At 40.5% G+C, this 12,703-nt stretch overlaps 1 protein-coding gene across 1 annotated transcript; it reads left to right on the top strand.

Annotated features, from left to right (window-relative positions):
* The first annotated feature begins 825 nt into the window (after window positions 1-825).
* Window positions 826-11,132, top strand: LOC132132932 (period circadian protein homolog 1-like). The gene is made up of 21 exons (XM_059545502.1): window positions 826-956; window positions 1,129-1,455; window positions 2,384-2,853; window positions 3,924-4,147; window positions 4,231-4,352; window positions 4,444-4,645; window positions 4,879-5,070; window positions 5,597-5,675; window positions 5,766-5,872; window positions 5,958-6,111; window positions 6,391-6,634; window positions 6,743-6,851; window positions 6,959-7,100; window positions 7,293-7,411; window positions 7,606-7,782; window positions 7,908-8,225; window positions 8,311-9,251; window positions 9,331-9,508; window positions 9,701-9,884; window positions 10,250-10,400; window positions 10,533-11,132. Exons 3-21 carry the CDS (start codon window positions 2,549-2,551, stop codon window positions 10,734-10,736), a joined length of 4,152 nt encoding a protein of 1,383 aa, XP_059401485.1. The 5' UTR covers window positions 826-956; window positions 1,129-1,455; window positions 2,384-2,548; the 3' UTR covers window positions 10,737-11,132.
* Window positions 11,133-12,703: the final 1,571 nt, after the last annotated feature.

The following is a 12,703-nucleotide window of genomic DNA, read 5'->3' as shown; positions in this document are numbered from 1 at the left end:
GGGATATTGGTTTGTTTGAACTCAGAGGGAGTGTCAGCCACATTAAAAAAGTTAACAGCTTAAGTCATTTGTGGATTAATGCGTATTGGAAATGCGAACCGTTTAAAACGATTCAGTTCGATTTGGTGAACTGGTTCAAAAAGATCCGGTTACATCGAATGATTCGTTCGCGAACCGGATATCAAAAACTGCTTTGTTTTGAACTCTCTCTCACAACAGACACGGAAGAGAAGACAATGATGAATAAAGTCGTAGTTTTTGCTATTTTTGGACCAAAATGTATTTTCGATGCTTCAAAAAATTCTAACTGACCCTCTGATGTCACATGGACTACTTTGATGATGTTTTTCTTACCTTTCTGGACATGGACAGTATACCGTACACACAGCTTCAATGGAGGGACTGAGACTTCTCGGACTAAATCTAAAATATCTTAAACTGTGTTCCAAAGATGAACGGAGGTCTCACGGGTTTGGAACGACATGAGGGTGAGTTATTAATAACATAATTTTGTTTTTTCGATTAACTAACCCTTTAATACTGTAAGAGTTATGACTGGCTGACTGACTGTATTATCACGTGATATTTAATTACCATATGATACATGATGTCATAGTCAACCTAAACACTGACCAAATGTAAAATTAATTGCAAATAATAATGAACTCTTCTACATAATAGCATCCTTTCAATGTTGCATTTAATACATCGTCCACAAATGTGTCGAGCTGTGATCAACTTCCACCGCGTATTTGAGCAGCAAACGCAGGGAGTCGCCTACAGTCATGAGACATGTTCCTCACACGCCCTCCTCGTGTGTCCGCGGCAGGTGGACGGACACGCTCGGTACACTCCAACACGAGGAACGAAGCATACGACTCCCAGCGAGTGCGCTGAAGTTGCAACCACCAAAAAAGACGCGCACTTACAAACGGTGGCATTTCAACGACGCATAGGTAATTATCCACAGAATAGTCTCATTTATTTGACTTTCATTAAAAAAATGACAGTGTATTAGTCTTATTTAGCATAAGCAAAAAGCCCTTATGCGCATCTACAGCAGTTAGTACGGTTTTGAAAAGGGCAAATTAGGTCTCGTTGTTGTTCCCTTACGTCAACACAATTCAGATGGAGGCTTTGCTACAACGTGACATCCACAGCCCTGCCCACATGGCCAATAGCAGCGCGAGTTTCTCTTTGAGGGGCGGGGTTCAATTCTTTGCAGTCAGGGTAATGGCAGATTAGGAGCCAATGCGAGATGGTTTCGGGAGTCGCTCGTTACACGTGAAATTTGTTCCCAAAGCAAGAATGATGATGGTGTGCGTGCACGGGTTAACGTCAGACAAGACCAGAGTTACAGTAAAGAGCTACACTGTTGGACATGCGTCTATTCGTGTACAAGCTCTGAAAACAAGCCCAAACTTCACTTTGGAGCAACCGAAATACTTTTATGAGGTAAGAAAAGCTGCTTTTTGTTGTAATAGTTGTGTCGTTGTCATAGTCTTGCAATCTACTATTTGTCAAAGAAACTGCGTTAAACATTTAGCTTTTAGTCTTTATTGTTATTTCTTGATGGCACTACGGATGTCTGATCACCAGTAAAACATTTGATTGTAATTTTGGGATGTGCTGGATGACCTTTATATATAAGGCAATTTGCATGGTCCTTTGACTGTACTATATATATATATATATATATATATACTAGGGTGTTTTTGACAATAACTTGTAATTTGTCAAAGAATTTTGCGGGTCTGTATCATAATGCTTCTCATTTTCAATGTTTGTATGATGTCAGATGTACCGATAGAGGGCTCGCGTTCATCTAAAACCCTACATGAGTTGTATTTAAGTTTATTACAGTCAGATCATAGGTAAAGGACTAGACCAGTGAGTCTCAAAACTAATGAGATTATTTCAATAAAATAAAAGGATTTATAACTTGATTTTTTTATATAAATTTGTAGTGTTATTCTAAAAAGCTTACTTCATGCAAGATACACGGAGGTGCACTGAAAACTGAAACTTGGCAGGGTCAGCAAAACAGGTTATCAAAAAATTGATTATTTTAGGAATGAGCAGTTAGGTAGATCGATATTTCCTTTGTTCTGATGGAGAGATGTGCTGTTTTCTTTCTGGAATCCAATTGTCATCTGTATCCTAAATGTAAGATGTTTTCAACACACACACACACACACACACACACAATAAGGCAAACATTTTTAAAGAATGCTGTGTGCAAAATAATGTCACATATAGTACTTTTTTTTCATTGACCCTCCCACTTTAAAATGTGTTATGGCTCTCATATCATTTCATGTCTCTTCATATCTTCAGGTGTGCAATTGTTGCTTATCCTGTTTTTATTATTATTTCCCACCAGATGGTTTGTAATTTTAAGGACGATTAAGCAGATACATCTAGGACAAACAGATGAAGAAAAGTTTCTCGACCGTACCTATGTTTTAGTTCCCGTGCCCTGCTCTGTCAGAAGGTCCCTTACAGATGCACAAGACAGATGTAATATATACAGTTATTCTGCTTCATTATGAGTAATGACAACTTTCAAACACCAGTGACCTATGGCTCTCGTAGAGGGAAGGGAACAACAAATAAGAGTGAAGGGGAAACTCACAGCAATGCTTCTCCCGGAATGACCAACAGCCAGTCCATTTGTCCCGGGCTGGACATTTCAACAGCGCCCCAGCTGACACACTCAGATGACACTGATACCCACTCCAGTGGGAATGACTCGGCTGAGAGGGAGAGCGAGGGACACATGGGACGAGAAACATCCACCTGCAGCTCTCACAACGGAAAGGGTTCAACCACAGAGACTACGGAAAGCAAGAGGTATGTGCCATTTAAACTGAAATCTGTTTAACATGACTTGATGTGGTAGGAAAATGGTTAAATTAATGTTAGAAGTAGTTTTTCCCAGTGTCTATTTGTACAGTATTTACTGCCGTTTAAAAGTTTGAATCAAGAATTGATACTTTTATTCAGCAAAGACAAATTAAGTTGATTTCTACTGTAAATAAATGATGTTCTTTTGAACTTTCCATTCCCCAAAAGAATTCTGAATATCATGTATCTTGGTTTCTATAAAAAATTTAAAAAATAAAACCGTTTTCAACAATAATAATGATAAGAAATGTTTCTTGTGCACAAATCAGCATATTAGAATGATTTCTGAGGGATCATGTGACACTGAACACTGGATTAATGTCTGGAATAATTCAGCTTTGGATCACGGGAATAAATTATATTTTAAAGTGTAATGATATTTAGCAGTTTTGATCAAATAAACGCAGCCATGGTGAACATAAAAGGCTTTTTTCTTTTTTTTTTTTAAACATTCAAAAATCTTCCCAGCCCAAAACATTTGAACTTGAATGCCATTGCAGATTCATTGTGGATACAAATGTTTGTCAAATGTATGAGTGTAAACTTATGTTACTTGTCTGTAAACCACTTTAGTCAGGAAAGAGATGTGTATGCCTGAGGAGCTCTGACCTAAATATAGCTCACACATTTAGTTAAATAAACCAATTGCTGCAGTTTGGTTTAGCTTAGTACAGTTTGTTCCCGAAAAACCTTTTCTTTTGGAACTGGTTGAGGCGATGGCATGATGACGCTACTATTTGGGCAGATTAGAATTACATAGTACATGCAGTAATTTTTAGGAACAAGACTGGTATTTGGTCAGGTTCATTTTGAGATTATTGGACAATAACTGTGCCAGATTGGCTGATTGACAGAAGTGCCCAGAACTAGTATCAGCTCCAAAATCATATATTTCAGAACTTGTCATTGCTGAAATGATTTAATTTTTACATTTGAAATGTGAAATCCTGTATTCTGTTAAATAAATTGTATTAGAAATAATGGCTAATTTCACCCATTAAAATGTCTCTCCTCAGCTCGAATGGAAACAGTCCCTCCCCTCCTAGCAGCTCGGTTTCGTACAGTCTTTTGAGTGGCAGCTCGGAGCAGGATCAGCCGACCCGGCTGGAGACCCAGAGAGAGCTGCTGAAAGCCCTGCGTGAGCTAAAGATCCGCGTGCCGGCAGAATGGCACAGGAAGGGCCGATCAAGCACCCTAGCCTCCTTGCAGTATGCACTTAACTGTGTCAAACAAGTCCGGGGTGAGTAGAAAACCGAAACTCAAATTGCATTTCCTTGTACCAGCATGTGTGTGCCAATGAAAGTGTGTTGTGTTCATCTGTAGCTAATCAAGAGTACTACCATCAGTGGAGTGTGGAAGAGAGTCATGGGTGTTGTTTGGACTTGTCATCGTTTACTATTGAAGAGTTAGACAACGTTACATCAGAGTACACCCTTCAAAACACGGTATGACTAGACAGGTTACCTAGTCATACAGATCAGGTTGTGAGTCTTCAGGAGAATCTAACGCATGGATTCTTTCTCTGTTCTATCTCAGGACACGTTCTCTGTGGCAGTGTCGTTCCTCTCTGGTAAAGTGGTGTACATCTCGTCCCAGGCGGCCTCTCTGCTGCGCTGTAAACCCGAGAGGCTTCAGGGAGCAGTTTTTTCAGAGCTGCTCGCACCTCAGGACGTCAGCACGTTTTACAGCAGCACGGCTCCCTGTCGTCTGCCGCCGTGGTCCTCCTGCGCAGGCACTAGTATGTGGAAGTTTATTGACTGTGTGAATATAGCAACAAAGCAGAGATCACAGAACATTTTGTAAATCAGTTACAGTTTCGCCATAGACTGTTATAAAGCTGCCAGGCACATGTTTTTGTCCTCAGCTGTTTATATTGGCACACTGCAAGACATTTTGATGGGGGTGTTTTTTTGAGGCATATAGTTTTATGGGTATAGTATGAGTATTTATTAAAGCCTCATTTGTGTACAGCCTCACAGGCGGACTGTACCGAGGAAAAGTCGATGTTTTGTCGGATCAGCAGAGGTAGGGACAGCAATGGAGAAGTGAAGTATTACCCCTTCCGTCTCACGCCATATCAGCTGACCCTGAGGGACTCCGACACGTCCCACCCTGAGCCCTGTTGCCTCCTTATCGCTGAGAGAGTCCACTCCGGCTACGAGGGTAAAACAAGACTCTGTCAATGTCAAATACTTCACCATTCTAAGGTTTGGGGTCAGTAGGATTTTTGATTTAATGCTTTTTTTTCAGCAAGGACTAGTAAAAACATGTTATATAAATGCTGCTTTCATAAAACTAGTAAGCAGCATCAAATAAAAATGCAGCCATGGTGAGAATTCGGCTTCTAACAAAAACATTTAAAGAGATCTTACCAACCCCAAACTTTTGATTTGTAGTGTACTTGGTGTGTTAGAAATCTGAAACTGTCTCACTGTTATGAAAGTATAATCTTAACACTTAAATATTATGCATGCTGACAATAGGTTTCATCTAATATATTATAATTGTTTTAAACATTCTTAATTTGTTTTTTTAATTATCGAAAGCGCTGTAATTACTACTAAACATGCATGTAACTGAAAAATCACCCTTATATAAGTGTAATATGACACTTAATTAAGCATTCTTCTATTCTTCTTTCTGTTTTTTTGTGTCTGTTCTAATGTATTTCTGTATTTTGACCTAACAGCACCTCGTATCCCAGCAGACAAGAGAATTTTTACCACCAGTCACACCCCAAACTGTCTGTTCCAAGAGATTGATGAAAGGTTTGCATTTTTGCCTAGAGCTGTCTTACATGTTTACTCTCTATGTCTCTTTTGAACAGTTGCATAAACCTCCTTTGCTCTCATTTGCAGGGCAGTGCCATTATTAGGTTACTTGCCTCAGGACCTGGTTGGGAAGCCAGTGCTTATTTACCTGCATCCAGAAGACAGACTCCTTATGGTGGCCATCCACAAAAAAAGTGAGTCGCTCAATCTGGAAACAGGCACGATTCAATGGTGAATATGTGTTCAGGAGAATTCATTGATGTAGTTTCCCTTTATCAGTTCTCCAGTTTGCAGGGCAGCCGTTTGACCACTCGCCCCTGCGCATGCGTGCACAAAGTGGGGAGTATTTGACCCTCGACACCAGCTGGTCATCCTTTATCAACCCCTGGAGCAGGAAGGTGGCTTTCATAGTGGGACGCCACAAAGTTCGAACGTAAGTGCTTGCACTACATATCGCAATCAATGCAATCTCTTCATGTGTGCACACAGAAAACAGCACGCGAGTAGCGAATCAAGTTCTCTTTCGCCTCTGCTTGTGCTGGAATGGTTTAAAATCGCTTGAGTGTGTAAACATGTTTCACTCTATTATGGTGAAATTTTGCAGTTATAATCCATGGATCGCATTTGTGCTGAACCGTACGGATCAACTATGATCCATTCAGCATCCAAAGTGGTCCCACAAATCCTGTCTACCATCCCTTCCCTTCTGTAGGAGTCCATTGAATGAGGATGTGTTCACTGCCCTGGAGGACGTGGAGGTGAGAACCATGTCCCCAGATGTACCACAGCTGAATGAGCTGATCCACAGGGTCCTGGTGCAGCCCGTTCATGCCGGCAGCTCACAGGGGTACGGCAGCCTGGGCAGCAGTGGCTCGCACGAGCACCAGCTAAGCGCCAATTCCTCATCTGAGAGTAATGGACATGCTTCCGAGGACCAGATCAAGCCCAGGAAACCAGTGAGAGACTTTATCTTTTTTTCAGTCAAGATGTACACATAACAGTATTTAACACCAACTTACACTAATATGCAATGTGTCGACCTTTATTTCCTAATTTCTTTCTAGATGACGTTTGAGCAGATTTGTCAAGACATGCACATGGTAAAGGCCAACGGACAGCAGGTCTTCATTGATTCCCGAAACCGGCCACCAGCTCTCAAACAGAGTAGCTTAGGTAAACATAGTTGATTTGTCAAAAATAATGACCTGACTTTATCTATTTAGCCTGAGGTCACACTTGCTTATCACATTTGAAGTGACATGATTCCTGTCATATATTAGAAGCACTGGCAAATGCAGCAGATACAGCAGAGGCCTCTGCTAGAGAACGTCTGGCAAGTTTAGCGCTGTCCAGTCCACCCAGGAAGGAGCTGCCCTTCGTCTACTCATACCAGCAGATCAACTGTTTGGACAACATCGTAAGGTGAGTCTGTGTGTCCGCCTGTACCAGTTAAAAAAGATTTTTGTGTGCTTTTATTTTTGTTTCTCCAATTCCATCTTATTTTAAGAGAGAAAAAAAAACAGGTTAAGTTTGAATAATAATTAATAGGTATAGTATTTAAGGTATGTGTATTGGATATATGGTATATCATTCTTTCACTTTTTTTTCCTTCAGATATCTGGAGAGCTTTAATGTCCCTGGCACAGTTAAGAGGAAGTGTGGTTCATCTTCCTGTACAACGTCTTCTACCTCTGATGATGATAAACAAAGAGAAGGAGCTGAAGCAACTGAAGGTGAGTAAAGGATTGCTAAAGGATAATGGGATATTCACCCAGCACGTCTTATAAGTATTCAGAAAGTCAGAGACAAAGAAGCTGATACAAACCCATGCAACCAACCACTATTGGTATTCTTTCATTATCAGCTAGTGACTGTGTATGTTGCGTGTGTAAATGTATGGAATTAAAGTTCACTCTCTTCCATTTAGACATAGCAGAGACTCTTGTGGTGACCGAGGGTTCGAAGGTTGTCCCTGCAGCACCAGCACACACCCTAACCCCGCTGGCTCTGCACTGCAAGGCTGAAAGTGTTTTCTCAGCCACTTCCCTATGTAGTTTTAGCAGCACCATCGTCCATGTTGGTGACAAGAAGCCACCTGAATCAGGTCTGAACACTTTTTCAAGTGAAATCTTGTAATTTACTTATATACATTGTTTGTCTTATATTCCATTAAATGACTGACTCTGCAATCTCAAAGCAAACAATCTAATTTATTTGATCAACATCCAGACATTGTTATGATGGAGGAGCCACCAAACAACCCAACACCTTCTACATCAGTCCCACCCACCTCTGTCACCTCTCCCATGCCCACGAACCTCCAACAGGCCGTGTCCCCCACTGCTGCTGTTCCTGAGAAAGAAAAGGAGAGGGAGAGAAGAGGTGGAGGTAATACAGGGAAGGGCCTCACAAAGGCAGTGTTATCTGCACATACCCAGCAAGAAGAGCAAGCTTTCCTCAGTCGTTTCAGAGACATAAGCCATCTGCGGATGGTCCAACCCAGGGGGCCACCACATAACAGACACATGTCTACACCTGGGGCAAAAGGTAACATCATTGTAGAGTTGTTCACAGGTTGAATTTGTCTGACTTTCTTTACCTTCGCCTTTAATATTTGGCTTGTGCCATCTAGGAGTGAACAGCTCCCAGAACTATCCTTCTGTGGGCAACAGCAGCAGTCGTCGGTATGGTAGAGGTGGGAAAAGACAGAAACATCAAGCAGATGGCAACACATCAGACAGTCCCTCCCCCTCTGGATCTAGTCCCTACAGAGGATCCAATCCTGGAGCAATAAAACCCAATCTCCCCTCAGTCCAGCAATCTTCCACTTCCTGGCCACCATCTGCAACATCCCTGACTAGCGATACTCCCATGATGACCTCCTTTCCCCCAAGCTACATGCCTATGTTCCCCATTTCATCACCTTTCTCAATGCCCCAAATGGGAACAGATCCTTCCCTGCAAGAGGGAGTCCCTAGATTCCCCATGCAAGGCTTTCCTCCAGTGATGCCACCAGTCATGACCTTCATGATGCCCAACTATATGTTTCCACAACTCTGTAATCCAGGACCACAGTTAAACTCAGCCAACTCGCAGTTTGTTGGACAACTGCCTGCACAAATCTTGGGCCAGTTCCCTTCCTCTATTGTTGGTTTACCGTCATTCAATCCTGCAATGGGACAGTTCAATCCATTGGGCTCCCAAATGTATCCCGCCATGCCTACAATGATTCCCCAGCAATTCTACAACCCAAATCCCCTGTTCACTTACCCCAACTCTTCATCAGTCCCAGCAGTAAATACCAATACTGCACCACATGTGCAGTCTCGCTCCAGCACACCCCAGTCCACTGGGCAACTGGCTGGCGAGAGGGAAGGGTCTGGATCTCCTCTGTTTCAATCCCGATGCTCCTCCCCACTCAATCTTTTACAACTTGAGGAATTGCAAAGCAACAGAACGGACACTATGCAACAGACTCCACCCCCAGGGTGTGGAGGAACACAAGGGGATGGGACTGTGGTACAAAATTCCAGCAATCGCAGCAACACCAAAGATGGCAAACTCAATGACAATGTAAGAATTAAGAACCTTTTAAAACTCATTTGTTTTTCATTACCTTGCTTCTTTTCTAACTTTGAGTTAACTACCTTAGTCTGAAGTCAATGAGTCCAACCAGGATGCCATGTCGACCTCCAGTGACATGCTGGACCTACTGCTGCAAGAGGATTCCCGCTCGGGCACTGGCTCCGCTGCCTCAGGTTCTGGGTCATCAGGGTCAGGGTCATTCGGATCTGGATCAAATGGGTGTAGCACATCTGGAAGTGGCACTAGTGAGTAATTTACTCATGAATGCTTTATTAAAGTTATAGATCACACAAATATCATACTCATCCTTATATCATTATAAACCTGTATGTCTTTTGTTCTGTGGTGGAACATGAATGGAGAAATTCTAAAGAATTGTAATAGTTGTTTTTAAACATGCCTGTTTTTTTTTCTTTCTTTGGACTTTTTGATCTCAGGGAGCAGTAATACTAGCAAGTACTTTGGAAGCATTGACTCATCAGAGAATGATCACAATCATAAACCAAAATCTAAAGATATTGGAGGGGAACAGTTCATAAAGTTTGTCCTACAGGACCCTATCTGGCTCCTCATGGCGAACACAGATGACAAAATCATGATGACTTACCAGATTCCCATCAAGTAAGGCCATTTTACCAGATTGCTTAGTAGCCCAATCACATTCTAAACTAACCTAAATGAATATCGGCTTTGTTTTGACCAAATCCTGGAAATATATCGAAGCAAACTTCCTTTGCCTGTTATTTACAATTAGAAAAAATCATGTCCAAAGACCTTGATTAGTTGGTTCTGGTGTACTTGATTGAGGTGAAACTAATTCTGAGTTAAAGTCCTTAATTATGAGTTTGGATATCATAATTAAAATGTGATGTTGGTGGGAATTTAAATGACTCACTGGACAAATTTGTATACTTAATAGAAGTAGACTTAAGTGTAGCACAAACTTTGCCAGAGGAGGACATTCATTTGTATTTGTGTGTGTACAGAGACAGAGAATCAGTACTTAAAGAAGATAGAGATGCACTAAAAGCTGTTCAGAAGCATCAGCCTCATTTTACTGAGGAGCAGAAGCAAGAGTTAACTCAGGTCCACTCTTGGTTTCAAACCGGCTGCCTACCAAAGGCCATCAATGTTACGGTAAGTAGCTCTGAAAAAAAAAAACAGTCTATATTTGTATGGCGTCTGGAGTATTGGTAGCTTAGCAGCATGCTAACATGCAGTAGTGCTATTTTATGTATCTTACGTGCATGTTATTTTATTTCTTCACAGTCTTGCACAGGATGTGAATCTCCCCCCGATTCCTCGTTTCTTACTCCATTCGATTTGGACTTCCATGAGTTGGATCTCAGCATGGTTTTGAGAGAAGAGGCCAAACAACAAGAAAAACTTGTCACAGCTGAGACAACCTTACCCTTGAGCCCAACTTCATCTGATAATGAACAGAGAGACAATCAGACCAGCACAATCACTTAGAAGTGGGCCGTGGAGGAGCTGGAAGTGACATCATCAGCGAAGGTGAAGCGGGACTGCAGACTGCTGGACAGTGATTGGTTGTGTTCCTGCTTCATAGACTTTTGGGACCAAGTTCAATTTGGAACATGCTGAAAGGGTAGAAGGTTTATAATCAGAATGTATGGCTTATTTTTACATAATTCTTTAAAACTACAAATAATTTGGAGCTTTATAACCAGGTCTCTGAATAATAAAAGGAAGAAGGGAACAAAAAACTTTCATAGCGTATAGGAGCACATTTTAAATGTAAACCAATTGCACATGGTAAATGTTGTTGTTGTTGTTGCACTAAGTTCTGCTTTCAGGTTATTCATGAGTCTGCATGTTATTATCTATCCTATGACATGCACTGTTTTATAATTATTCATGACACCGTGTGACCTTTTGCTATTACAGGTTTTATAGAATTATGGACAACTGGATGTGGAATTTATGTTTTAATTTCACATAAGTTTTAAATTAGATGTAGTCTGACATTTGCCTTTTTTTTTTACTTACACTGTTGCAGTATGAGTTTCCAGCCTGTGTCAGTTCTTGAGCCCTTCCACATGGTTCCCAGAAATTGTGGATAGGGAAAATAGGTTCCAGTCTGACCCTAACAGCTTGCTGGTCTGTAACCAGGAACCCGGGATTAGGGAAATGTTGATGTCTTTGACAGTCTTATTGAGCAATGTAATAATGTTGGCTTCCAGTTAATTTTGAATTTATTTCTCCTGGCCAAGAACTGGGTTTGCCACCAGAATGCAAAGTATTTTGGTGGAAAAGAAGCATGATAGGCCAGAAATATTTTCTAGACAAACTGCCGATACATTGCGAGTCGTTGTCTGACTTGTACATACTTTTACTTTTTATTTTTATTTTGCGTTACTGTGAACGTAACTAACCTCAGTTTTCATGGGGATAACTTGCCTTCAAATGTGTGTTTTTTTTTTTTTTTTATGTTGTGGTTTTGAATTGTGGCCTTAGACATTTAAAATGCAATGACGCTCAAAATTACGATTGCGTGCTAAAAGTATTTGTGTTCATGTTGCACTTATGTTTCTTCAGTCCATGGTGTCAGAATCACCAACCCCATTCTTTTCTAAGTAGCCTTAAAATATTTATTTATTTGTCCATATCAGAATAACAGGATATGGTTTTAAAAGAACATGTAAAATATATATTTTTGATTATTTAAAAATATAAATACACACATTTTAAGAAGCTTTAGAAGTCCATAAAATGGAAATAATTGTCTGGCAGATAATTTTGCTCTGTTGTGACAGTTCATTTGCCCTTATTTTCAAGAGCGATACAATTATATTTTAAAACCTCTCAGCTGAGCTAGTGTCTTGTTTAGTGTAAAATAAAAAAATCAACAACAAGACGACTACTTCCCTTTTTTCCTGTTGCCCTCAGATTTATTTGCGAGGGTTTTACAAAAGCTTTTCTGTGAAAGCAGACTGGCCCAATCAGTTTACATGCAGTACTGTTCTGTTTAAAAAACTGTTGAATGTGCATCGAATGTAAATTTTTTTTTTTTTTACAATTGCTGGACCTTGAGTCAATTTTTTTTTACTTAAACATGCTTGTAAGTTTTATTGTATTTTATTTTTTGCTTTAAACATAAATAAAGAAATATGTTTTTAGTAATCTTTTTTTGGCAACCGTTGAGTTTTTCTTCATTAACTTGACTGAATTGATTTTCTTAGCCACTAGAGGGTGTAGTAACATATCTAGTAACATCCTATGGTAACATCCACAATTGTTTTCACATTACTTGAATTATCTTCAGCCAAAACAAATATTTCCAAGGTTTTGACTCCTCTGTCATTTTCAGAAGGAACACTGTTTTCACAGTCCAGGTTGTTGATATGAATGGGTGTATTTCTGTCTGAGCAACTCAAATCTGTAGTTTCCCTCCTCAGCTCAAGAATGCAGTTCAGAGT

The sequence above is a fragment of the Carassius carassius genome, chromosome 49 (genome assembly GCF_963082965.1).
Source record: "Carassius carassius chromosome 49, fCarCar2.1, whole genome shotgun sequence".
Taxonomy (NCBI): domain Eukaryota; kingdom Metazoa; phylum Chordata; class Actinopteri; order Cypriniformes; family Cyprinidae; genus Carassius; species Carassius carassius.
Note: the sequence above shows the minus strand (reverse complement) of the source record. Positions and strands in the feature narration are given on the sequence as shown.